A 27,270-nucleotide genomic window follows, 5' to 3' on the forward strand; every position below is an offset into this window, starting at 1 on the left:
CAGGTGTTTTCAATTTCTGGGGTCCCACTGCCTGTACCGTGTGGGCGTGGGTGACTGGGAGACCCTCCAAGGCTTCTTACTTGCAAGGCTGGGCTTGCAAAGCACAGTCCCTGGGGTCCGGGCATCGGCTGTCTGGGAATCAGGCTGTCCCCAAAAGCCCTTCCCCATATTCCTGGGGAAGTGACTGGACCTGATGGCACTCTCTTTGAATAAAACTGGGGCAGCTGACATTTTGAACTACATTATTGCCTCTTGGGCATTGTTGCTGTGACCTCGTAGAAGAATTTGGGAGGAATGTTTAGGGAAATGCAGATAAAGGAAGAGGAACTTCAGCCACGCTAATTATTACAAAGAAAAAGGGGAGGAAGGGGTATGCGAGCAGCCCGCTGGAACGTGTGGACACACACCGTGCCCTCGTCCTTCAAGGTATTCTGTTTACTCCGAGATCGTCATGGAGGCAGGAAGCATTTTGTCAGAAATACCGAGCACAAAATATAGTGGGCGCTAAATACTTAATAGTATTGGCACCACCTACAGAAGCCCGAGTTGCAAAGGGCTGTGGGGAAAAGGTCTGAGTTATATAAAGCCACACGGAGCAAAGATAGCCCTAGGCACCCATCCCAGTCTCCCTGTCAGTTTTCCGGAAGCTGAAATTTAAGCCTCACCAAGGAATGAAATGATAAAATGACACCATTTTCCCATGAAATGTCAAGAGGTTCAGAGATGATGGGGCTGCATCCCGGCCCTCCTGGTTCCCCTCCAGCAGAGGCCTGCTCACTTCCGAGCATCACGAGCTGCGTCCTGTGCGCCCGGGCCCGTGCCAGCCTGGGCGAGGATCCGGACGGGGGTGGGTGTGTGTGCAGGGGCTGCAACCTGTCCCCTCCACTCTGCCTGCGGTGACACGCAGATGGCTAGAGCACAAGTCCCGGGCCACCCACGCGTGACTCTGGACAGATGCAAACCCCGGCTCTGATCTAAAGCAAGTGGCCTTTTTTCTCATTTACCCTCATTCCCTTGAGGTGTCATTCAGTCCGGTGGTTTTAAATGCCACCTCGTGGCTCGTCCTACCCTCCGCACTTACTCCACCATCGTCCTTCCCTCCTGGGGAGTAGGACCCTCTCTTCCAATTGTCCAGGCTCCAAGCCTCCGATCACCCTTGACTCAAACATTTTTCCTTGCTCCTTTATCCCGTCCTTCAGCAAATCCCATTAGCTCTTACTTCAGTCGATGCAGACCAATCAATTCCCCTTCACCCCTCACTTTGACTCTCCCTGAAGCTTTCAAGCTGGTCTCCCTGAGTCTATCCCACCCTTTCTGACTACTCTCAACCCAGCAGCCCAGGTGATCCTGTTAAAACCTAAGTCAGATCTTGTCTTCCCTGCTCAAAACCTTCCGAGATGTTCCATCCTACTCAGAGTCGACATGCATCCTCGTGCCAGCCTGCAGATCTCCATACAAGGTCACCCCTGCCATGGCACTGACCTGCTGTCCTCCCAAAATTCCTACCCCCTGGCCTCCTTGCTGTGCCTCCATGGGGAAGATGCCTTCCTACCTCAGGGCCTTTGCACTGCTGTTTCCCTACATTGCATGGTTCGCTCCTTCATGTCAGTCCAAAGGTCATCTTGGTGAGCCCTTTCTCAATTGCTCTATTTCAAACTCACCCCTAACATACCCTGCTTCATCTTCCTCCACAGTCTTATTGTAATTGTTGATTGATCTATGATCTTGATGTTCACTGTCCCCTTCCTCGCTAGAATGTAAGCTCCATGACACTAAGCATTTCGTCTGTTTCATTCGCCGCTGAATCCCACCGGAGCCCAGAGCCCAGGGCCCAGCACAGCGCCTGACACAACAGGCTCTTAACAAACATTTGTCGAATGTTGAATGGATGAAGCCATTGAAATTTTTGTTAGAGAGACAGGGGTAGACCAGTGAGGCGAAGCAAAGGACACCAGCGAGCAAAAGCCAAGTGCCCAGTGAAGGCACAGACAGACCATACAGCAGCTTGGGAGATCGGAAAAGGTTCCAGGGAGAGCAGATGCCAGGAAATCAGGGAAGATGGATGGGATACAAATAGAATCAGCTGGACCCAGAGAAGCCCCTCAGGAGACAAGCTCCAGAGAAGACACGGGTACAATGGAAAAGCCACAAGTAAGTCAGCAACAGGCTGCGGGGAGGCCCGGGGGTTGACGCTCATGCTCGGGTGAGCTGGACGCTTCTCATGAAGACAAGGAGACCCCCAGGGCCGGACTGGGCAGAGGGCAGGCGCCACCCAGCATGGTGGGCAGGGAGCCTGACTCGGCGACAAGTCCACTCTCCTCTCCTGTCTGGGTCTCCAGGGGCCCTGCCAGCCTTTCCAGAACTTGCCATTCATCTACAGAAGGAAGAACACGCAAACAGAACAAAATGGAAAGTGAAAACCGCAAACACGGTTTGAAAGAGCCCTGGCTGAGGAGACCTAGACCCTGCTCCGCCTCTGTCTTACTGGAGGGCCAGGGGCAAGTCCTGGCCTCTCCTGCCTTGGTTTCCCCAGAGCGTGGCTCTCACAGTTGACGGGCCAACAAAGCAGACCTGAGCAGCTACCTGTGGACAGGTGTCCAAGCTTCAGCCTGGCTTGAGCCCTTGTGCACGGTTCGTACAGAATTCTCCTTTCTCTCCTACGTCTGCTCCTGACCTCAAAGACAGAGTCGTGACATTCCTAGGAGGTCGTTTCCAGGAGCCAAGGCTCTCCTGGGCGGATGGCGTGTGCGGGCAGACAGGTGTGGGGCCAAAGAAGATCAGAGACTGGGGGAAGCTGGCTGGAGGTGAACCCAAGGCCTTCCCCAAGGAGAAGGTATATTTGGGAACACCAGGAAGTGGGCCAGCTCACAGAAGCCACAAAGGAGGACGTGCTCCCCCACACAGACGTGGCCTGTGATGTGCCTCTCCGATTTCCAGGGTGGCGACTGGAGGTGGCCTTGGCTCCAGCCGGGCGGGGTCTGAAGTGGGAACTTCAGAGCAGGAGTTGGCTGCATTCCTCTGAAATCCCCGGCCTCTGAGAATGAAAGCCACCGGTCACGTCCTCCCCTCACACGTCTCTCCTCCGTGAGAGACCTGGCCCCGGCCCCTGGCGGCCAAGGCGGCCCCTCCGGCTCATGGCGCTTTCTCAGTCTTTCAGGAAATGGCTCCAGGCCTGGTGGGGTATGTGTATCCGGGGGCCGGGGAGGGGCGGCTGAGCTGGCCCTGGGCCAAAGGGCTCTGTGGGGTGTCCTGCTGGACTTGGCAGCCTGCCCCTGGGTGACTCAAGCCTGCTGGTCGTCCCCTACCCACCAGGCCTGCCTCGAACTCAGGGCTCCAGAAACAGCCTTGTCTTAGGGCCCGAGGGCACCTCTACAGTTCCTTGTCCTCGGATCTTCCTTCGCACTCCCTGCCTGCTTCATACTTCCTCTACCTTGAACCTTCGGTCCAGTGACCCGGGGCAAGTTGCTTCCCCAGTCTGGGTGTGGGAAAAGGAGGGGCCGGACCCACAGGTCTTGGCTTCTCAGCTCTGGCACTTCATCCTTTGGGGAGGGTGGCTACCCTTCAAGTCTCGTCTCTTCTGCAGGACCCTGAGACACTCGAGGCAGGAACTGTCCTCATTCCATCTCTGTCCCCTTCCCAGCAACAGCCTTGGGCGCTGAGGGAGGTTCATACATGAAAACTACATCCGGTTTTTCATGGCCCGGTCTGCTGCCAAGCCGTTGATGACATTCTCACCCTCTGACTGTTCTGGGCATTATTAGTGTCCCAGTCACATGGCCTTCGGTAGATACGTCCATGTGTCTATAGGTCTTATTTTCCCCGCTAGCTTAGGAGCTCCACGTCAGCAGAGCAATGAGTCTGATCTCGGTGTTCTGTTGGTGGAATGCACCTGGGTAGGAGACTGCCTCGTGTAATCCTTAGCCCCACAGCAGTGGCACTGTGATTATCCCCATTTTAAAGAGAACCTGGGCCACAGAGAGGTTACAAGTATCCTGCTCAAGGTCATGAACTTGCACCTAGCAAAGCTGACATCGGAAGCCCCGGGATCAGGCTCTCACATATACACACTCCGAACCACGGCCCCACATGCCTGTGGGTCTTTCCCTATGTCTCGTCTTCCCAGCGGAGCCTCAAGCGAACACCAGCCCTTGATGTATACTTCCGACTTTTTCAAGACCCTTTTGGATATTCTAGGTCCCTTGTGATTCCAGATACATTTCAAAAGCAGCTTGCCAGTTTCCACCAAAAAGCCTGCTGGGATTTTGATTGGGATGGTGTTGAATCCGGAGATCAATTTGGGAAGAATGGATACTTCAACATGGAGCCTTCTGATCCGGGAGCGTGGGACATCCCCAATTTGCACTCGATTGTAGCTCCCCAGAGCTTCACGCAGGACTCGACCCAGGGTATCAGTGCACACAGATGACTCGAATCAAATCACAAGTTCCTCTCACTGTTCTCCCAAGCAGAGTCCAGTCGAATCGCTGCATTATGAGCGCGTATGGAGGGCCAGCATTGTACTAGGCATAACCGCATTTAATCTCCCCAGCAACCCCATGGAGTATTATTATCATCCCCACTTTACTGGCAAGGAAACTTAGGCAGAAACACATCCAAGATTACATGACTACTAAACAAGAGTGGGAATTCAAACCCAGACCTGCTGGACTCCCTACTCCGCGCTATTGCTCACCATGGGGCAGGAAAAGGAAAAATCAGCTACCATATCCTCAAACCCAGAGGAAATATTTGGGGCTTCTCAGTGGTTCAGTGCTCCCTGCTAAGGAGGGGGCTGCAAAAACCACGGAGGGAAGGTGCAGAATCAGTGTGCTGAAGGGGATGGTCTGCAGCGGGGGCACCCCCTGTGGGTACCGTGGGACTCCGTATATCCTGGCACCCACCCATCCTGCCACCTCCCCCAGGCTCAGCACAGCCCATGTCTCCTGAGTCTGTCTGGGGCGCCCCACTGAAGGGCCTGCTGCGGGAGGGGGCCTGTGGTGCCTCTGCTGTCACTGCCCAGGGTCCCGCACGGCTCGTACTAAAGTCGTCTTGCCTGTGCAGATCTCAGCCTTCCTAGTGTCAGGGTCCACTTTTGGCCAGCCCCTACAGGGAGATGATGAGTCCACACCCACCCGCACAGCAGAACGAGCGCTCTTTGTAGTTCTCCTAAAGTGACCTGTCCAAAGGGGACCCTTGGGTTTCACAGGTCTGGAATTTATACTGATGGTGATGAGGTCTGTGTTCTGTCCCTCCTGTATCGCATCTCTGCGTCTCCCAGACTTAGGGATCTGGTCTACAAAGGCCGCTCCCCTGACCCCCTCCAGCCTCACCAGTTCTTCCTGGCAGTGCAGCCCCTGGAGGGCGGGTGTGCAGGGAGCCAGGGGGGATGCTCCAGGTGTGGTCCTGGGATGCTCAGGAAAAAGGGAGGAATAGGTCACGGGACTCACTGCGAGCCCTGACGGGCCCTAAGATGCTCAGGCCCTTTATTTACTGGGGAGGCCAGGGAGGAGAGCTGGCTCACCCAGACTGCTCCTCAGAGTAGGGGCAAAGCGGGACCTACAACTCAGGATCCTGAGTCCAGGTGGAAGCGCTGGGGTCTGGGTGCACCCTCCCACTGGGGGCATAACCACACATTCTAAATGGAATCCTGGGACTGGCGTGGGTGGGGGGTGTCCTGGTCCCAGAGCAGGGTCCTGAACCTTTCTAAGCCCCCTCCCAGAAACGGACAAATCCAAAAAAATTCAGGTTTCTCCTTCTCCAACCTAAAGGTCAGAGGGTCAACCATCCATTCGTTTCCTGTGGGGGTTCTCACTTGGAGACCTTGAGCAGGGGGAGCTCCCACTCAAGGTCATAAGAACTGCCCTCCCAGAGCCATGTTTCCAGGGCAGCAGTGTCTGGCTCTGAAACTCGCCCCCCGCTGAGATCCCCCTCCTTTGGAGAGGTGAGCAAGACAGCCATCTGAATGCACAGGGCTGCCCAGGCTTCCTTGCTGCTTTGCCAGCCCCCTCCAGGGCGCGGGGAAGCTGTATGTGAGCCGGGGCAAGGCAGGGAGGGGTGGGGGAGTTGGGGTGGGGGTTGAGAAAATACCATGTATAGCCAGGAGCCCTAAATCTAAACTGCAAACCACCCTTTGGAAGAAAAGCAGACAGTGAGCAGCCAGACGCACACTGTCTGGGAGCTGGAATGTGTAACGCGGCAACACAATCTCATACACACACACACACACACACACACACGCACACACACGCACACGCACACGCATCTTGCCCCTTCTTCCTTCCCGGGGTGGGGGCGGATTCCCAACCAAGAGAGGAGACCCAGGAGACCAAGAGCTGGGGCTTGTCAAGGTCCCTTGCTGCAGCTCCTGGTTTGGAAGCAGCTGTATTTAAGGCCTAGAGCTGGGCCACATGGCCAGGGAGAGAGTCAACTTGTGAAAGCCCTTGCCACTTCATGGTTTTTCTCTTCTGACAGATAGGGGTCACCTCCCTCCCTCCCTCCCCCCCTTCTCACTTTCTTTTTCTTTTGATACTTCAGATGTGAACCAGTGTGGCCAAGTCCATTCTGACTGCCCCTGCCCCACTCATCCCTCACAAACAGTGAGGCTGGGGGCAGGGGGCGGTCTCGGTCATCTGTCTCCTGCCGCGCCCCTCACAGCTGCTCGCAGAGAACCAGGGAAAGGCCCTGCTGTTGTCCTGACCCCGGCCCCACCCCTCCCTCAATGGTCTGGAGGCCCCAAACAGAGTCCCATCCCAGGGCCCCTCCCAGGCCGCTGGCTAAACCATATGGACAGGCTGTGGTCCCCAGCAGGCCACAGACTGAGTGACAGGGCGAGGGAAGGGAGATTTACTACAGTGCAGGGAGGGACGGGACTCAGGGGTCATCCAGTCCATCCGCTGTCCCCAAGCAGAAGGCTTTCATAGAGTCTGCAGCGGCTGGCGGGGGTGGCGTGGGGTGGGGGCGGCAATGATTCTGGAAGACAGAGGAGGAAAGCCCCTGGGCTGTGCTGGGGTGAGGCCCAGGAGGCACGACAGCTGGGCTGGGTCCTTCCCGTCCCTTTGGAGTTCCACGCTGAGACTCTGTGCCCCATGCATTGTGATGTAGTGAAAAGCAGGCAAGGCCAAAGGGGAAACACGGACTTAGGACGGCGCCTGTCACGGGTTTGGGCCCCAGTCCCACCCCGCTTCTGCTCAGCGCTGGGCATCTGTGTAGTGCAGGCGGCGATCTCCGTCGCACCTGGGATTTACGGAGGGCTCACTCTGTGCCAGGCGCCGCTTTCAATCTTTACAGGCGGCATCTCATTCAATCCTGCTAACGGCTCTATCATCATCCCCATCACGTGGGAGGAAAACAGACAGAAAGCTTAGGTCACTTGTCTAAAGGTGTGCGGGGGAGCGGGGGGAGCTGGGCTCTGAACCTAGGCAAGAACGCAGCTCCGCCTGCAGCCAGGCTCTCACGTCGCTCCCTGCTGGGCCCGGCGGCCTTACCGGAGCTGCTGAATGATGCTGGGTTACAAACAGAGCCAGGTGGCCCTCCAGTTCCGTGCTTCTGGCAAAACCCGCCCCTGGGGTAGACCTCTTTTCTCTTGTCTTCCTTTCTCTTTCTTCTTCCCGCCCTCCCGCCTTTTCTTTCTTTAATGAACAAAGCTCATAGAAAGGCAGAAGGAGGGCGTGGAAGACTCCTGTTTCTCACTCTCACAGGCTCCAAACCTACTCTCAGCTATGGTGGCTTTAGGTAACTACAAAATTAGAAAAATTGCAGAAAGCGAGACCTGACCTGGTTTCGTGACGTGATCTTGGTGACCTTGATGCATCCCAAAGCCCCCCACCACTGCTGTCTGCACCCCTGGAGGCTCTGGGGGGGCTCCTGGCAGCTCTAGGCGGGGAGTGGGGGTTGGGGGTAGGATCTCCTCCTGTGCACCCATCAGCCATCCTGCACAGACCTGTCCACATAGCTCACATTGATCCGAAATGGACCGGGTGTGGAAAATTCGGGGCTCCCACATGCAGCAAAGGGCTGAGGGCTGGGGGCCGATCTCTTTGGGGTGTGTTTATCTGGAAGAATGGGAAGATACTGGAGGTGACCACTTCTGAAGAGCGAGGATGACGGCGTGGACCTCTCTGGGCACGTATGGAGCAGTTGTTCCCATGTATACGTGTTCACTGTGACCCAAGCTTCCTCTGCTCACCGCGCTGACACATATGAAATGAAGGGGTCTTTGCAGGCACCCAAGCTGGAAAGTTGCCAAGTTCACTCAGAGCCAACCCTGAGATCACTCTCAGGTCAGCCCCTGACCCTTGGGTCCCACTGTCATTGCCTGAGGGAAGCCACCAGATCGTGCCTCTCCTCCCCGAAAGGGACATCTTGCTCCTCCCTAAGTCCTCATCCTGCCCCCCTCTGTTGTACTGCAGAGGGAGACTTAAAATGCCAATCAGATGTCACCTCCCTTAGAAACCTTCAACGGTGCCCCAAAGACCAAAGGGTACGGTCCCTACTCCTTGGCAGGGCAAACAGTGTCCCTCCCGATGTGGGTCTGGCTCTCCCTTCCCTCTTCTCTTCCCTCTGCCCCCAATGCACACTTCCTTCCGGGAACATCACCTCCTTTGCCCCTGCACACTATTCCTTCCTGCTTCTTGCCTCCGTCTATGCTCATCTGTTAGCCTGGCAAACGCTCCCCTGCATACTTCTTTGGTCCCCCCACACCAGCCACTGAGACGCACCTCTAGTGTCTGTTCTCTGACTGATAGCCTTTGATGTGCCCCAGGTGAGCTCTCTCTCTTCTAGATGCTCAGACAGTGTGTGTGCACCTCTCTGATCACACCTAGCAGCCACGCCCGCAGTTGCTGGTTTACCTGTGTCTGGTTCCTGCCAGATGATAAGGAACCCGGTGGCAGCAGAGAGACCGTTCCATTTTCCCCCCAGCATGCTGCCTGGCACACAGCAGCTGCTCAGCTAATGAATGAACACATCTCTGTGTCAAAAAGCCTGTCAACCACCGTGCACAAGGATCCACATGAGATGGACAGAGACTGTGCGTGCGCATGAGAGCGAGGAGGGGGAGGGGCACGTCAGGCCGCCGTGCGCGCTGCTGGGGGTGCAGTGCGCGCTGGCCGGGGAACTGGAGTCAGGATTCCTGAGGGCAGGAGTCAGTGGGCTGTGTTTGGTGGGAGGCAGCCGTTGTAGCTTCTCTGGGTTTCCCCGGGCCTGGCGGGGTAGCGGCAGCCAACCGTGGCAGCGTGCGGTGGGCAGCTGGGACACTGCATTCCCAGCCGTGTGGGAGGAAGCATCTCCAGCCGAGAGAACAGAGCAGGTGGGCCGGGCCGCAAACCCAAACTGCAAAGCTGAAAATGAGTGTCAGGCTGAGACACGCAGCCCCAGGTTCGGGAGTGCCCTGTCCCAGCTCCCTGTGCGGCACCCCATTCACTTATCGAGTCCTCCCGTCCGGCGGGCCCTGGAGGCCTGGGCTTCCCTGCACCCGGACAGTTGATGCCCCGCTCAAGTGTGCTGTTCTGGACATCAACTAGGGGGCCGGGCGTGGGCTCCAGGATTTCTTGGATCAGAACGATTTGAGGGTTGCCAATGTTTTATTTTGCTAGGGATGTTTTTAAAAAAGGTTTCATCCATCATCTCATAAAAGAAAGGACAATCTAATGCCAAGAGAGTAGGAAGGATGCAGTCTCAGAATAATGGCCAGGCCTTCCCAGGCAGGGTGGGTGGCAGAGTCACAGCGGACGTAAACCACACTAGTGTGGCACCCTGTGCAGACCAGCTTCAGTTCCAGGACTGGCATCGGGCACCACCCAGCTAAGGGCCCCTCGGCCTGTCCCCATGTGTGAGGGCCTGTGCAGCACCCGCGTCTAACAGGACTGTCGCCAGTCCTTCTTCATTCTGCAGAGAGGAGGCGAGGGGCCACACACTGCATCACTCACTAACAGGTTAGGACATAGAGCAGGTAAAGGTTAACTAGGGAAAAAGGAGAAAACCCTTTTGCAATCTGGGGTGTTCTGGCTAGGCAGGTCAGGGCAGGGGGGAAGGGCCTGCCAGGCAAAGCTCCCCACTTCCCAGTCCTGCCCTGGGCTGGCTCTGGTGGTGCGGTGGCCAATGGAGGGAGGGGGGCAGCAGCTGCCCTGGCCACAGGCGCCAGGCATTCCTCCTGTAAGCTCCACACACGGCCCCGGCCCCGTTTATAAGGCACAGGGAGCCAAGGAGTCTGTGTGGCCCCGCCAACTCAGCCCAGAGGCTCAGAGGAGGGAACCCAAGCGGGAGGTGAGGCTGAGCCACTCCATGCCAGCCCCAGGAGCTGTAGGCCTGCAACTTCCAGAGCCCCTGGCACTTGACCTGTGGTCCTCTGGTGCCCAGAAGCCCCGGGATCTGGGCCAAGGAAGGGGAAGCTGGAGGCTGAGAGGCCCTCGGGGGTGGGTGGCATTCATGTCCCCAGGGCGCTGGACACTTTTCTCAGCCTAAGAGCCCTGTCACCTCTGCAGGCTTCTTCCTGCACTTTCTATACCAGAGGTGGCTGATTTCCAGGTCAGGATGGGGAGGGGCTGGGGGGACAGGGTGACCTGGCTGCCTTGGATGGTGGAGGTTAAGACAGGAAGGGGGAGCTACCCCTCATTCCTCTGCAACAGCTAGGACTTTATCGTTCAGGACAGGCAAGGGCCCTGAGCCCCCGGTGGGTGAGCGGCTTCCCGTAGCTTTCCCTGTCTCCCTGGAGACATGCATGGAGCCCAGGCCACCTTCTGCTCAAGTCAGCAACCCTGGGACCAGCACTCCCACCCGCAGAGAGCCTCTGATGGGCTGTGCCCTCCCTCCTGCCCTGGGTCCAGGTTCCCCCAGGGAACCTATGACCCACCACTGCCCCCTGAAACCTGCCACAGCCCGCCTCCTCCCCACGCTCACTGCCATGTCCTATGACTCAGGTCTTTCTTCGCCGGCCCTAGTGGACACAAAGCACATTTAACCCTTACAATCATTTATGCGGCACTTCACGGTTTGCAGACTTTTCACATCCTTATTTCAAAAATAATAAAATAATAAATAAAATAAATAATCCCCATTTTATAGCCAACGAGACTGAGAATCAGACATAGTGGGGGATGTATCCAAGTTCCTATGTGAAGTCTGTGATACAGTCGAGACTGAAACCAGGCCTTTTAACCATTTGCACTGCACTAACAATGTTCCTTCTGGCGAGCCCCACTCCCCCCTACTCTCTGGTCGGGGTGGGGGGAGGAGGAACACCAAGAGGAACACCAAGAGGAACACCAGCCTAGGGGGAGGGGAGCGAGGGCCACATGTCTCCTCTCCCAGGCCCTGAACCTTGCTGCTGGCTCCATAGGTCACTTTCACAACCCAGGACAAAAATCTCACTAGATACCGCCGCAGACCGGCCGGCTCCAGCCACCCTGGCCGGCAGACGCAGACACACACAGCCTGGGCTGTGTTATCTCTCTCTGCAGACCGTTTCCTACACTTCTCAAACAGCAGATTTCTTCCAGCCTGGCCGCCTCTCCCAGTCACCACCCACAGCCACTGGCCCCTGGGGCCCAGCCAAGTCCCCTAGACGGTGACGCCGAGTCCCTGCTATCAGACAGTCGCCTCTGCCCTCCCAGCCGCCGCCCCCAGAGTTCCCTGGAAATGTCCCTTCTGCAGGCCCGGCCCCCACTGCGACGCAAGGCTTTGTCTGCACACACAGCTGACTAGTGTTTGCAGGGACAGACAGGGGCTGGCGCTGGGGCCAGAGCCAGGAGGCACGGGGAGGGCAGAGCAGACGGGGAAAACACAAAGTCCAGAGAACAAACTTTTGCAAGCAAGCCCTCTGGGGTCATTTGGGAGCCTGACAATAAGGAGAGGGCGCGAAAAGCCAGAAGTTCCACTGAGGCAGGGATGCGGGTCTTCACACACATCTGTTGTTTGGTCTGCATGCTGGAAAGCTGTGCCAGCCAGGAAGGGGTGGGATGAGAGAAGGGAGACCAGGGAACCGGGAAGGGACAGAAGGAGCTTCTGAGCCTATCTGTGCTCCCTTCCCTCGAGCCCCACCCCACCGCTCTGCCCCTTAGGTACATAGAGGGTGCTCAATAGATGCTTGTTAAGCTGAACTGGCCTCAGGCCATCTTGCCCCCCTGGGGCTCTCATTCCAACCAACTCTCAAGAACGCTGCCTCTTCTGTCCCGGCCAGAGCAAGAGGAAGCACGGAGCAGCCAGCCGCAATGTGCCAGGGCACCATATTTTCAAGCTTCCCTTTGAGAAGGCAGAGGAGCCAAGGTGTCTGTGTGGCCGTGGCACATTCGCAGGGAGACGATGCACGCGACCCCCGGGCCCCAGCAGCAGAGGTGTGCGTGGGAATGAGCCGTATTAAGTGTCCCTCGCCTTCCTGAAGCCCCCCCTTCCACCCCCCCCCCCACAACGACCTTTTCTGTTTTGAACCCTCGGCTACTTAACCTGATTCTGAAATGAAGCCGCAGCTGCTGAAATGCATTGGGGTCATCATAAATCAAGTCGTATGGGGGGAGTTTAAAAAAAAGAAAAGGCATGGCAGCGGGAGCAAAGCTGGCTTTTCACAGAGTGGCTCTTTCTCTGGGGTGACACTCTGGGCTGCGTGCCGGGGAAACCTTAGAAGGGCTCCTCTGGGATTGAGCAACCCAGACTGCCTCGGCTCACACCCCTGGGTCCTCACTTCTTCATAATTTAGAGCATTAGAAATGAGACAGCACGCAAGCTCTCCCTCTCTCTCTTTCCTTTTCCTTCTGCAGGCCTGAGGTCCTGTCCTCTCAGGCTTGGTGATCAGTGAGAAAGGGACCTGGTAAAGGTCCCACCGCCCATCCCTCCAGCCTAGACAGGCAACAGAGGCATGAGGCCCCATCAGAGACAGGACCCACTTCCTCCAGGGTTCCATTGCGGGGGCCTGACACAGAAGCCTCGGCCTGCTGCCCGACCGCAGGCGCTGCAAACAGAGGGGCGCCCGCAGGTGCCCAGACACCCAGGGCACTGCGGGCACCCACTCGCCAGGACCCACTTTTACCCAGAGCTGCGGCCTCTAGCCCCTGGGGTTGTCATATGGGGACAAATCAAACCGAACTGAGTTTTCTTCTCTTTGCCTTTTTTCATGAATCACCAGGGTGACAGGATGGAGAGCAATCGTGGGGACGGCCACAGAGGAGAAGCTGAGGCTGGCTGGGACAACAAGAAGCCACCTTGCTGCTTGTCTGCAGCTTGGCGGAGAGGGGCACCCTTGCCCCCTGCCCCCACTGAGACAGGCAGGGAGCAGTGGACCCCTGAGCTCTGGTCTGGAAATTCTCTTGATGCTGTCGGTCATGAGATGACAGCGAAGAGATCACTCGGCTCCTGTTTAGTCATCAGGGAGGAGGCTCTGGTCACACTGTCATTCAGAGGTGTCCACCTGTCACCTTATACCTGACCCTACCCTGCCCCCAAACACAAATACACGTCAGCCAACAGAGGCACTCAGGCAGCATATGTTCTGAGGAGGCAGGGGTGCAGGGCACTGGGGGACTGGGGTCCCGTTCTGCTTCTGCACTGGCTGGCTGTGTGACTTCAGGTGTATTTCCTAAGCTTTCTGGAACTTTCTTTACTCGTGTGTAGAATGGACTATTAACATCCGCCTCACAGAACTGCCCCCAGCCAGTGCACCCCAAGTGCGTGCAGAGTGACTGCCTGACGAAAAGGGAGGGGGAAAGGGGCCTCCAGCTAGACACCGGACCGGAACACCCAGACACTGGCGGAGTGAGCGCTCTGCGGGCTTGCCACAGACGTCTGGAAGGGACCCTCAGACTGAGGTTGCTAGACTCAGGGCTGGGGCCCCTGAGGGGCTGCAAATTGCACACGGGAGGGTGGCTTTGTGGCAGAGCGACCATCATATGGCTTCAATCTTCCCCCGTGGGAAAACCCCCAGGATGCCAAGACGTTGGGTTGGCCCAGGAGGGGCCTGTGGGCAGGTGAGGCCAGCCTTGCGTGCTGGCGCCCCCTGCAGGCCGCTCTGCCCCTAGGAGAGCGCAGACTCCACAGACCAGGCAGGAGGGCAGGGAGGAGCAGAGGGCAGGGCAGACCTCCCCCCATCCACACCCCCTAGGCGTCTGCTCTTCACTGATCCACCCACTGACCGATTGCAGTGGGCAATGAGCACGCACTCTGTGTGCCCAGCATGTCTGCTCTAGAATAACAGAGCTGGGAGGGACTTCAAAACTGCCCTTCTGACCCCTTTATTTTATGGGTGAGGAAGCCACCAGATGGGTGGGAGGGCTGGCCCGAGGTCACGCGGCTGGAGAAATGCAGGGTAGGAGCTAGAACCCAGCCGGCTGGGGCCTCGGTCCCTCCTCCAACACACCTTCAAATCCGCTCCTGAGCACGCCCCATCTTCTCTTCCAGCCCCTAAGCAACTCCCAAATATTTTCCTGGCTCCTCGGTCCTGCACCCCCCATGCAACCTTCATAAGCCCACCGTGCTCAAGGGACTGAGGGAGCCAGACAGAAGGAGCCAGGAGTCCTGCTGCCCCGTGGGAAGGCCGACCCCCAGACCACGGGAGGACCCTGAGGCCCAGAGCACGTGGAACTGGACCAGACTGGCTTCAGACTTCTGTCTCCTGCTCTCCCCGCTGAGGCAGGCCAGAAAACACATCCTGGGGGGAGGAGGAGAAGGGGCTTCTGTGGAGGAGGGGGAGATAAGAGCGGAGCAGTGAGGCTCTGTGAGGCTGCCCGGCCCCACGGCCTCACCCGCCGCCCTGCTTCTGGTCCCTGTAGGCTAACGGACTGTGGCAGGGAGGGGGCCGGGTGTCTGCGCGGAGATAAGCATGTGGGCACCCACCTCCAGACTGCTCCCCGGAGCAGATCCATAAGGAGGGGCTGAGTGAGCCATGTGAGTGGGCACCTGGGACCCTGCCTTCGACTGCCAGGCCCCTGCCACCTGCCTCAGGGACACCCTGGCATCCCGGGCCCCCCGAGCAGGCTGGCTGGGGCCCCAGATGCAGCGGCCCTCCCTGTCCCTTGCCCAAGACAGTTTGTGGCCCAAGGCTGGAGGGGAGCATGCTACTCTTGAAGGAGAAGTTTTAGGTCTGGTCTAAAACCATCTTGGCTTGCAATGGTGAGAAGCAAGTGCCCGCAGACGAAAGGGCCAGTGTGGTGACTGTGGCCTGGGGTCACTGCCTGGCTGGGCAGCTTCACACCGGGGCTTGCTGACACTGGTGGAGCTCCCCGTGCTTCCTGGACACCCTCGGCCAGGCTGGCAGGGCACCACCTGCCTCATCCCGCCAGGCTCCCCCACACAACTACGCCCCACAGGCTCCTCTCACCTACAAGCCTTTGCTTTGGCTCCTTCTTCCTGTTTTCCTCTGGCTCCCCAAATCTTGTCTCTTCTTTCATGCCTCCTCCCCCAGGAAGCCTTCCCCAGCTGCTAGCACTTAAAGGGCTTGCCCCCTTCTCTGACTTTCCTAAACTGCTCTCTGGTTGAGCTGGTCTTGCCCCTCCAGCAGACATCTAATTGCTAGAGCCAAGTGCCCCCGCTTCACTGGGGTTTAATAGTGCTGAGCACGGGGCACCCAGCAGGGCCTCCACGCCACCCCCAGGGCGCCTGTGAGGGCTTTCCTTGTGGCTGAATCCCAGAGCTAGCCAGATGCCACATCTGAATCCCAAGTTCTAGCACGAGTTGGTGGCCCCTGGGCTTGTAGAAGGTCTGGGGGTGGGGGGCTCTTCTAGGAACCTTGATGAATCCCATTCAAAGGGAAAAACATGATATTACGAAATTCCGAAGTTCCTCTTGGGGGAGGAGCCTTAAGAGGACACAGGTATTATTACCCCATTTAATGGAAGAGTAAGTGGAGGGCAGCCGGAATGCGAGATCTGCCCAAAGTCGCCAGCTGACTGATACCAGAACCAGGGTTAGACACTGGACCGGGTGGGGGTTGGACGCTGGGCTTCATCAGTGATTTCTTCTGCCACGTGGCAGTCTCTGTGGCCTACACACTGGATTCCAAGTGACTCTGCTTCTACACGGTGTTAGACATACTACTCCTTTAATCAGGGATCTTTCAGCACCCAGAGCAATGCAATGACTGTTGTGTAATGGGGGTCAATGGCAAGTGCGAGTCCAACACATGGAGCTCTGATTTATACGCAGCTGTGCAAGAACGCACTTATCCCAACTACGGAGAGACGTTCATCAGCTGGAGCTGGAGCCCGGCCATCCCTGAATGCCGCCTATGCTACCCCCTCCTTCGGTATCACCCCTGCTCCGAGGCCGAGCTGGGCCCTATACAGCAGTGTGGTGGTCTTGGTCACAAACAATCCAGGCACGCACACATATGGTGGCACAACCCCTCTGGAACGTGCTCAGTCCCAGCAGGGACCGTCAAGAGTGGGGTGATCGGCGAGGCAAGCGGCCTCCCCAAGGCCCCTTGCATTGCACTCTGCACCCTGGGATGCCTGGTGACCGCTCAGCAGCCACCCAGACAGGAGCTGGGAAGACTTCTGTCCACTTATGGGGACCTCTTATTTGTCCAGGGGGATGGAAACCAGCTTCCCTGAAAGCAGCAAGTTCAAGACAAGAGTGACACTCTTGCTGGCTGTTTACATCGTTGTCCTGTCATCCTCTTTCAGTCCCCTCAACCATCTCCGCCCCACTCCCACCCTCTTTAACTTCTGACAAGTCACTCTCATTCACGCCAGGCATCCAGAACACGGCCAATGCACCCAGGTACGGGGGCAAGAAGGGCGAGGGGGAGGTGCGCCTGGAGCAGCACTGGTCACCCAGAACTCGTGGTTCTCTGATGTAAGAGATTTCTAGATTTCCCAGCATAACATCCTATAACCCATCATACATGTCCTTCTGGAGCGTGGCTTCTGTTGACCTTCCTAGGCCTCTAGTCTCTCATCTACAATATGAAAGGGTTGGATGGGTAATCTATAGATCCTCCCCCCAGGTCCCTACCGTTCTCTGATTTTTAGTTAACCTTGGGTTGCTACAGCTCAAGAAACAACAATGGCTCCCTGGTCCTACTCCATAAAGTCCAAACCCTTTCGTTCCAACTTACGGACTTCCTCCAACTCTCCGCTTACACCGATTCCAGGCCAGCCGGTGTTCCCACTGTCCCTTACCTGCATCGTTTCTTTGGTTCTTGGCTCATTATATCTCCCCCACCAAAAACAACCTCCCAGAAAGCAGTCTGGCAGTTAAAAGTATAATTTCCATGTGGTTCAGCAATTCCCCTTCTAGGCATAGACCCACAAGAATGGAAAGAAGGGGCCAAACAGATACCTGTACACGCACGTTCACAGCGGTGTGACTCACAATAGCCAAAGGACAACACAACCCAAGTGTCCGATGATGAATGAATGGATAGACAAAATGGGCAGATACACACAATGGAGTATTGTTCAGCCGTGACAAGGAAGGACGTTCTGATGTGTGCTACATGGATGAACCTTGAAACCACTCTGCTAGGTGACATCAGCCCGACACACAAGGGCAACTATCTTGTGAATCCGTGTCTGTGCGGTACGTGTGTGTAGAGCACGAGAGGCATGGAGACAGGTGAGGGGCTGGGGGGTTACTGTCTGGTGGCTACAGGGCTTCTGTTTGGGATGATGAGAGGTTCTGGGGGTGGATGGTGGTAGAGGCTGTGCGACCCCGTGGTTGTGCTTGGGGTTACTCAGGCGCTTAAACGCAGTCCAAATGGTAAATGTTATGTTGCCTATATTTTATCACCATAAAAAAAAGGCCAAATAAAGAAACCTAACCAAACCAAATAAGCCAACAATGACACCATCCTTCTCGTTCTCCTTTTCAGCCCCTCCTGCTGAGTCCAGGTCCCTTGACAAGACTTTCTCGCTCTTCTGGGCTACAAGGCTGGGGCAGGCGTCTGAGTTCCCCAAGCTACGGCGAACAGCAGTCTCCTCGGGGCCTTGTGAACCCTGGGTTCAGAGGAAGAGCATGGACAGTGACTCAAGACTACTGACTTCTCTTTGAAGGAATGACCTTCCGCCATCCACTCCCTGCCCGGAGACTGCCGCTCTTCCCTGGTGGTGGCTGCGAGCCTCCCTGGGGAGCCAGGGACAGGGTGGTGAGCAGTTACATAACCTGCAGGGAGATTTTTTCCATCGGCCCAGGCAGTGCCAGCTTTCCAGAGGCGGCCAGGGCAGGTAGAGGCGCCCTGTCTGGGCCGGCCGTGCCTGGGCAGGGCAGCGATGCTGTGATCTGGAGTGGCTTAGCATAGCTCAGATTCCCGGCGGCGGCTGGGGGCTGGCCACTCACTGAGCTGCGGGGAGGATCTGCTGTCTCCTGCTGGCCTGGCTCTGGGAAAGGGGGAAGGAGGAGGTGCTGGGGGTGAGCTGCCAGCCAGCCAGGGGTGACCCTCTGGGGCCCGGGACACCCGAGCTGGCCTTCTCCGATAACCCACTTATCTACAGTGCCCGCCTCGGCATGGCAGCCTCAGACAGGGAAGCGCCTGGCCAAGTTCTATCAGGGGATTTAGCAAGGAAAATGAAGCCGGGGTGGGGGGTGAGGGTATGCGGGGAGGAGGACACGGCCTGGCAAGGGACACGGGTGATGGCGAAACAATTTCTGACTCGGGTAAAGCTCCCCTGGCCCAGAGATGGGCGGGAGCAGAACACTGAATCTGTCCCCTTCTGCTGCCACCAATGCTCCTTTGTCCCCGCTGGACTGAAGCTCCTGGAACCAACCATCTGATGCTGGCCGAGTATCCACTATGTGTTGGCATGGTTGGGGGGGGCACAAAGATGACAAGAACACAACCTTTGCTCCTAAGACGCCAAGGGACACAGCCTCCGACAAGAAAACAGTAACGGGCAAGCTGTTGCTCCAGGCCCCTTCTGGGACTTGCTGAGGGTCCACGATCATTTTCTTTCCTCTGCTTATTTTCCCATTGAAAATTCAAAAAGTTTTTTTCGTGTTCAAGTCATGGGCTGCTTCTGTCTCACCCAGCACTCCGAAATTCCATTTAGTACTTTTGAAAACCACCATGCCCTCCCACCCCCTCCACCCCACACCACCCCAAGTTGAACAATGTGAGAAACCTGGGGCTTTTGAGACACTCCAGCTGGGGATTCAAGTGCAACACTCAGCCTTTGGACAGTAGTCCACCTGCACAAACTGGGAAGAGACCAGAGGGGTGGGCAATTAGCAGAGACGACACATAGGGAGGCTGGGCCAGGGGGCAAGATATGCAGCAAAAGCTCGATAACGGGTTTGTTGAAAGGAAGAAATGAGGACTGGGGAGAGAAGGTACGATCCGCTCATTCCAAAGCCAGGGTGGGCAACAAGTGTGTCTCCGCCGGGGCTGGTAGGGTAGACTAAGCCTTGCAGCAGCCAAGCATCGGCTCTCCCTGGCGTGGTAGCCGTGCCTGCCACGGACTCTGGTGCAGAAGGTCAAGCTCCTGGGACAGTCGGTCTCCCATGGCATTTGAGGCAGGCTTGCTGGTGCCCACCGTCGGGGGAATATGTGTGCAGCTCCCCGTGGCCCTCACAGGGCATGGGCTGCAGTACAGGCAGGCATAATGACTCAAAGGGTGCTTGCACCCCAGCCAGTAGGTGGGGCAACTTTTCTTTTTCTTTTTTTTTTTTTTTAAGAAAAAAAGACCTTTTGTGGGTCTTTGCAATTGCCATCGACAATCTGTCCACGGGGAAAGCGGTCTACACAGCCGGGAGCCCTTTGCTTTTATCCCCTCTTGATTTCTAGCAACCAGTGGAGGGGAACTCGGGGTGGGTACAGTCCCAGGCTTTGCTCAGGCTCTGGAATGCACAGAACAATGCGCTTCTATCCCTGGGTATGCCTGGCTCGGGCCAACAGTAAAATTAGTTTCCATGCCTGGAGTGCACGTCGGCTCAGCGGTGGGCGTGCAGAGGTGAGGGAGGTCTGAGCAGGGAGAGGGTGCGAGGGGGAGAACCGGCTCTCACCTCAGGAATAGCAGCTGTGTGGTTCATCTGGATAAAGCCAATGGAGATTGAAGGTGTTTCCTCAGACACCCTTAGCCCTCCACTGGCCCAGAAAGCTCAGACTCAGAGACTGCTGGCAATGCAGCGGGATTATACTGGAAGGGTGGATTTTGGAATCCCCACTGATAGCCTCAGGAGACAGATTCCTGATCTTCCCAACTTTCTGACCCTTGCACCCTATCTGGGGGAGGTGGCATAGGAGCCAGGAGCTTGGGGTGCTGGACTAACAGCTCCCATTCAGCACCATGACTTTGGGTAAGGCTTGTAGCTTTCCTGAGCCACTTTTCTCATCTGTAAACATGGGGAAGGACTCCTGCCCTGGAACCCAGGTCAGAGAGAGAGTCTTGACATTGACACATGGAGTGCTCAGGAGTGGAGGAGCCCATCACACACCAGGGAGCACTGGGACCTAAGACGGAGGGCTCCATCCTTCCCTTACAAGCATTTCCTGAGCACCTACTATGTCCAAGTCATGAGGCCAGCAGCCGGGGACTGATGCCACCTTAGCCAGGACTCCTGCTCTCAAGAGTTTACATTTAGAACAAGAATCAACGTTAGCCCCCTCTCCCCCCATAAAAGATGGGAGTTAGGAACTCCAGATTGTGGGTGAAGAGGAACAGGTTTGATTTTCCTGAAACCTTGCAAGAACCAGCAGAGAAGCAAGTTCTCTCTGATGAGTGCAGTTAGAAGGATGGCCCAGGGCCTCTGCCCAAGCCAGCAAATGGGGGACCAAGACGGGGCAGAGGATGGGAGAAACAGGGCAAGAGTAGGGTATACCTGTCACACCAGCCCTGGAGATGTATTTTATGTTTCTGATGTACTGACGGGGTAACCAGGCCAGGAAATCTCGAGTGCGCCTTCTGGGCCTAAAACCCATAGTTCAAATCACTCCCAGAGACCCCGTCAGAAGCCCCATGCAGCCCCGGCACCACTCAATGGAGTTTCCACGTATCGAAAGCCCCAAACACAGTGCTGACTGGTGACCCAGCCAGAAACACAAGAGTTTATCTGTTCCGTAGCTTGAAGCCAGTTTTTTGTTTTTTGTTTTTTATTTTTTTTTATTTTTTTTTTAAAGATTTTATTTATTTATTTGACAGAGATAGAGACAGCCAGCTAGAGAGGGAACACAAGCAGGGGGAGTGGGAGAGGAAGAAGCAGGCTCATAGCAGAGGAGCCTGATGTGGGGCTCGATCCCATAACGCCGGGATCACGCCCTGAGCCGAAGGCAGACGCTTAACCGCTGTGCCACCCAGGCGCCCCTGTTTTTTGTTTTTTAAAGAAACAATCTTAGAGAAGGTGCTGGTGGAGAAGAATTTATTCTTCTGGTCATATGCCAGATTCCGATTTGGCATTTTGTTTTGTTTGTTTTTTTTTTCACAACAGCCCTGTTGTGTTTACGACTTGAGTTGAGATGAGTTGTTTTTTTTTTTTTCTTTTTTTCAAAAAAGGTATCGCATCCTTCTGTTAGATGTGTTGCTGGCAACGGTTGCTAGGGAGAGCTGGGGTCAGTTACAGACACACTGATGCTTGCTCTAATAATACTTCGCTCTGCATAGCTCAGATGCAGACACCTCTCGGCTAAACAGGGCACGCACATTTCAGCAGAGGAGGGCTTGAACTTGTACTACCCAGGCATACCTCGGCAAAGGAGCACTCCCGGAGCCCAAGTGAAAGGCCTGGGGTGGTGACAGGGCAGTGCTGGGCGGAGGGGGCTCGGGCCTCCAATTCCTCTCATTCCAGAGGTCCCATAAAAAGAGGCACTGTCATTCTTCTCCACCTCGTGAAGCTGGAGCCTCCCCTCCCCCCGCCCCACTGCATTATCATCCCGTGATTCCTGGGTAAGGATCAAGGCTGAGAGTTTTGGTGACTTCTGTCACCCGGGGGGCCTGGGCACCCCACATTCTCCTGCAAGTCAGAAAGCATCAAGGCACACACTCTAGTGGGTGTGGGACCCTGCACACGTGAAGTTGGCGCCGGGTGGGAGGGGGTGGAGGGACGCACGCTAGGCAGTGAAGCCAATCGCGTCCCCGGCTTTCCCGGGTGGCCCGGCCTCTGGCACACCCTGGCCACGTGGGTTCAGAGTGAGGTCCTTTTCCTAAAACACGTGATACCTGCTCCGACAAATGTCCGAGGCCAAGAAAAAGGAAAAGGACACGGGGAGACAAGCCGAGGACAGAGAGTAATAGGGCCAGCGGCGAGGAGAGACGGCTCTGTGCTCCTGCCCGGTTGACTTGGTTAGCGTGGAGCGGCTCCCGGAGGAACCCTGGAATGATGGCGAGGAATGTGAGGAAGGGCCCGCCAGGATGGTCCAGAACAGCCTCCTTGCTGCCCAGAGGGGAACCCGAGGCCGGACAAGCAAAGGGACTGTTTCAGTGGCCATGTCCCCTGCTCTGGTGTTCGCTCCCTAGCTCAGGCTCCGCGTCCTCCCCACTACTCAAGGAAGAGTCCAGTACCTGCTATGAATTTCTTACTGGCTCACGGGATGACAGGCAGGGCAGCTGGGTCATAGGAGACAACGGCGGCACAATCAGGACATCTCTGGAGTCTCTCTACCTCACAGGTGGTACCCACCTACCCACACAGCAGCATCACTGGGGGAGAGCTTTCAAAAGGATGGCCAGCCTGTCCCTGGACAACCGAATTCAACTGGTTTGGGTGGGGTAGGACCCCTGTACCGGTAGGTTTTAAAAGCTCCTCTCCATACGATTCTGATGGGCAGCTAGGCTGAGAACTGCTGGCCTACAGAAAACCCGGTGGCTGAAACTCAGTGTTCCCACTGTGCCTCAGTGGGCCCATCTGTGAAACTGACCCATCACCCCCAAACCATCAGTCATCCAATACAAGGCCTTGTGACTCAACATGTCAGGTCCCTGGGCCCAAGTGCCCGCGTCACCTGGGAGCTCGTCAGACCTGAGAATCTCAGCGCGCGCTCAGAGCGAAGGAACCATATCTGCATTTAAGTGAAATACCAGGCGATTCAAAAGCCCGTTCAAGTTTGAGGAGCACCGATCTAACGCTCGACGCATACAGACATTTAAGAAATGTCTGTTGAATAAGTAGAATTTTATTTACAAGAACAGTAAGAAAAGGACCATATTTAAGGCAAAAAGACTTGGTTTTGATGTAAAAATGGAAGACCATTTTTGAGCCTTGGGATCGGGGATGGGTCCACTGAAGCCCTAGGGGCTCTGGCATTGTCCTGCCAGAAAGGACCATGCTGAGTCCCTGGCTGGGAAGGGTCCTTTGACCTCCCTTTGGCCCCACTCACCGCCCCGTAGGGTCTGCACCCCTGCTTGGCAGGCAGCTCTCACACCTCTACCAGAATGCCCACTAGAGCAGAGCCTGCCCCCTCCCTCTATGCTGCCAGCTCCCACTGCTGAAACCCGGGCAGCAGAAGCAGTCGGCCAAGGAAGGCACCGTCCAAAGCCAGCGCTGGGAGCTGTGTTCATAGGGCACTTCACACCCTGGCCCCATTGCAGCCAGCATCGCTAAGCCGGGCCTCTGACGTGGAGGCAGCAGCCCAACTGGCCGCATGAGGGGCATCTCAGAGGCCACCGAAGCGACTGGCTGGAGATCCAGAGGCAGTGGGTCTCGAGAGGATGGAGCCGAGGACGAGCTGCACTGGGAGAAGGGGAAGGGAAGAGCTCTGGGGGCCGGAGGCGGTCCACCAGGAGAGGGACACAAATCAGGCTTGCCAGAAAATGAAGGCAAGTCAAAAAAGACACCCTTGTGGGCGTGAAGAAGGAAAGTGGGGTTTGATAAGCCATGTCCATTTCCCTCTTGTACCTTGTAAATCTGGGGTGGTGAATGGCCATGAATCAAGCTGCTTGGAAAGCTGACTTCAATCTGCTCCCTCCTCAGTGCCAGGGAGAAGCAGCAGGGCCCGAGGTGGCCCGAGCAGACCCATGGGGTTGGATGCCTCTGGGCCCTGTAATCGGGGAGTGGGGCCGTCAGGAGCTCAGAGGCAGCCTCTAGCCAGCATATCCAGCCTGCCCACCTTGAAAGTGAGTGTCCAGCTCAAGCCCTTCAAGGGGCTCTCTCCTTAGCTTACACAGGAGCTGGGGCTGCCAGCGGTGAACAGGGGGTGACGGGGCCTACGGGGGACATTTCGATTTCTCAATACCTGACCCACAAACACTATATCCAGGCAAATGGCAGATGTGGAACAGACAGCCCTCCTCTGCCCCAGAGACGAGGTGGCATCATAGGGCTGGGGCTCTTGGGCTGGCTCTCAAAGTGTATGTCATACCCGACATTGAGCCATGCTAGGGGCGGGTGGGGTTCTGAGGACTAGGGGCATCCAGGACTGTGTCCGGCAGTGGCAGGGCCCAGGGACAGTGAGGGTGAAGGAGGCTCCCGTGGGCCCCTTGTGTCCCCCCTCGAGGCTCCTGACTCATCTCTAGCAGCGTCAACCTGCAAGGTCCACGGATGAGGGTCAAGCAGCCAAGCCAAGCACTGCCCGGTGGGAGCAGCAGAGGCCCAGCTCCAGCTGATGACCGCTGAATCCGGTCGTGAAGCCCTGGTTCCCAGCTCTCAATTTAGTGCTCTTGCCCTGCGCCAGTATTTGCCAAACTATGTCTCTCGGCACACTAATTCCACAAGACGTTATTAGCCGGGGGATGCAAAGGGGACTCATCGAGTTTGGTGGGGCCAAACAGGTTCCCTTCCTGCTGTGCTGAGCCAGTCCACTTTGTGGCTGGTGGAGAGGCGGGTGTGCCACGGAGCCCCCTTCTGTGGCTGAGCATGTCCCAGGTTGGATGCCCTGCCGGACACTGTGGGCAAGGCTGCTCTGACCACAGGTCGTTGGAAGAAATGCCTGACCCGGGCAGGATCCTGGGTGGACCCTGCGGCCAGCTGCCCTTCCCGGCTGGGTGTGTCTTGTCCCCACACCCTGGATGTCTGTCCACCACTGGCTCTGGCTAGGTTACTTGGAGCTGGCAGCCGTTGTCTATAAGTCTTGCCCTATCCTGGCCCTTCTCTGAAAAAGAAGAAAAGTCAAAGCCAAAAGCCGATCCCGTCCCTGACTCCCCCGTGCTTGGCAGTACACTGTTCCCCACCGCCACCCTCCACACTCTCCCAGGACATTCCGGCCCGTGAGGAACATGCCCGATGTGCAAATCCCTCAGGTAATGCGGGAATTCGTCACCAGGGGAGCGTGGGCGATCCAGGAATGGGAACCTGATCGGGGCCTGGAGCTGGAGAGAAGCCACCCGGGCTGGCCAGCGACGGCTCAAGTTGCAGTGGGCAGACTCCCCAGGAAGAGGGGAGGACAGCAGGGATGGAGCCTTGCGGGCAGCACATAGAGGGGGCTCCCTCCTCCCTGTATTTTGGGGAAGAAACGGCAGACTTTGAACCAGCTGGTTAAGACCGGCGTGACCACATGCCTTGGTTTACGCCTGGTGTCTGGGTGTAATTATGGATAGAGCCCCTTGCCTCTGAGAAGGACTGTGGTTTGGATGGCCTATCCTACGCTCACCCTTGCTCAGACAGACCTGCAGGGGGTCTCTCCCAGTTCTGGAACTCGGCATTCAGAAATTCCAGGCTCCTATCTTACCTGATCTGGACTGGAAACTCAGTTCACAGCTCAGCTAGTCTAAGGTACAAAGTCAGAGTAGAGATGACTTTTCTGCAGCCAAGAGTCCCCAGGTGTGGTGGCTGCGCCATGCCACCTGCTACTTCTCCTTGATGCCACCAGTTCACCTGCTAGCACCCATGACAGAAGAGCGGGTACCGGTCTCCAGCTCACTAGATGGAACCGTCTTAGTCTATGCGCCCACGTCCGTACCTACTACCCTCTAACGCCGATAAAACAGCACTGAGCACTGGTACCCGTGCAGGAAGAGACGAAAAGGATTGGAATTAAGCTCTCTGGAGGGATTCTGAGTGGGAAGGCACCTAGGAACAAGACAGTCTTGGATCTCCATGCTTCCCCTCTGCCTTAAAAGGGATTTCAGGAAGCCCAGTGTATCGGCAGCCAGACCAAACCTGTCCTGCTCCAAGCCTTTGTGCCTTCTGCTCACCCCCATCTAAGCACCAGCTACACCACCACCAGGGGCTGGGGGGTGGGGGGTGGTCCTGGGCAGGAGGAAGAGGAGGAGAAACAGAGAAGTCCACACCAAGTTCGCGTCTGCTGGGACGCGGAGAGGTCAAAGCAAGAGCCGGGTTAAGACCAAGCGTCAGCGCTCTTATCATGGAAATAGAAAGAGGGAAAGGCTGGTTAAACATGAAACACCTATAAAATTATATTGGTCCATTGTAACCATGGAGCCCTCACACAAACACATGCAAATCCGGACACTCATCCCTCGCCCCTCGAGTGCCTTTTTATTTTCTATAATTAATCGGGCAAGGTTGGAACTCGGGAAGAGTTCCACTGTGGTCAGAATCTGCAGCCTTCTCTCTAGTAATAACCCAGGGGCGGCGCGGCGGGGCGGGGCGGGGCCGGGGAGGCGCAGCTGCCGGTGTCCGGTTACCTGGAGCATGTTCAGAAGCAGGCTCCGGAACTTGGTGCCCTCCACCATGAAGAGCGCCATCTTGTCGCAGAGCTTGGCGGCCGTGAAGGCGAAGCTGCGGTCGGACACGGCCTTCTGGTAGATGGTCCGGACGATCTCGCCCAGCATCTCCTCGGAGTTGGTCGAGTTCTGGGCCTCCTCCATGAAGGTGGTGAGCTTGGCGTCCACATCGCTGCTGTTGTTCCGCATGCTGTTTAAGATCTCAATCAACTTGTCCATCTTGTTCTGCTGAGGGCTGGTGGTCTCCACGGCCACTTCATCCTGGGGGTGTGGGAGACAAACCGGGGTGCGCCTGAGTGGAGCCAAGGGGGTGGGGGTTACCGCTGGGGGTGACCAGTTGGAGGGAGGGCTGCCGCCCCCAGAAAGGATCCAGCCCTACCTTCTCGAACCTGAGATCTGGTCCCTCTCGGAATGCTGACCTCCACCAAGGACCCTTGGGCCCCAGGGTCCTCTGCTGACCTTTTTCTTGGCTCCTGTGACATCTGGGGCTGATCCTTCTTGCAAGCTCTAACTCCTACCCAGGATTCCCATATATATTGGCTGTGTTTGTCTACTTGCCTATAAAATGTCTCAAGCTAGAAATGACTTGATGGGGCTTGTAAAAGACGAAATTAGATAACAAACAAAATATTGAGTCTAAGGGCGGGAAGGAAGGAAGTATCCGAAATGCCTGCCACCTTGGTTAAAGGCACCTACGGGATGGCTATCTTGTCTTCCAGACTCTTGGTTCCTACAGCCCAAGGACGGTCACGTTCTCTGGGTAAACATGGCCGTAGGAGACCGTGCTGGCTCTCTCTAA

The 27,270-nt window shown here is 56.5% G+C and overlaps 1 protein-coding gene across 8 annotated transcripts in view; it reads right to left on the reverse strand.

Annotated features, from left to right (window-relative positions):
• The window catches only part of CTIF (cap binding complex dependent translation initiation factor), a 286,823-nt gene that overhangs the window by 60,799 nt on the left and 198,754 nt on the right, over window positions 1-27,270 (reverse strand). For all 8 annotated transcript variants that reach the window (XM_045790034.2, XM_045790031.2, XM_087869837.1 and 5 more), the window contains one exon: window positions 26,433-26,732. In XM_045790034.2, the coding sequence (XP_045645990.1) occupies window positions 26,433-26,732 (300 nt within the window). The remainder of the gene's footprint in view (window positions 1-26,432; window positions 26,733-27,270) is intronic.

The sequence above is a fragment of the Ursus americanus genome, chromosome 19 (assembly GCF_024610735.1).
Source record: "Ursus americanus isolate L20-20 chromosome 19, mUrsAme1.1.p, whole genome shotgun sequence".
NCBI classification, from domain to species: Eukaryota; Metazoa; Chordata; class Mammalia; order Carnivora; family Ursidae; genus Ursus; species Ursus americanus.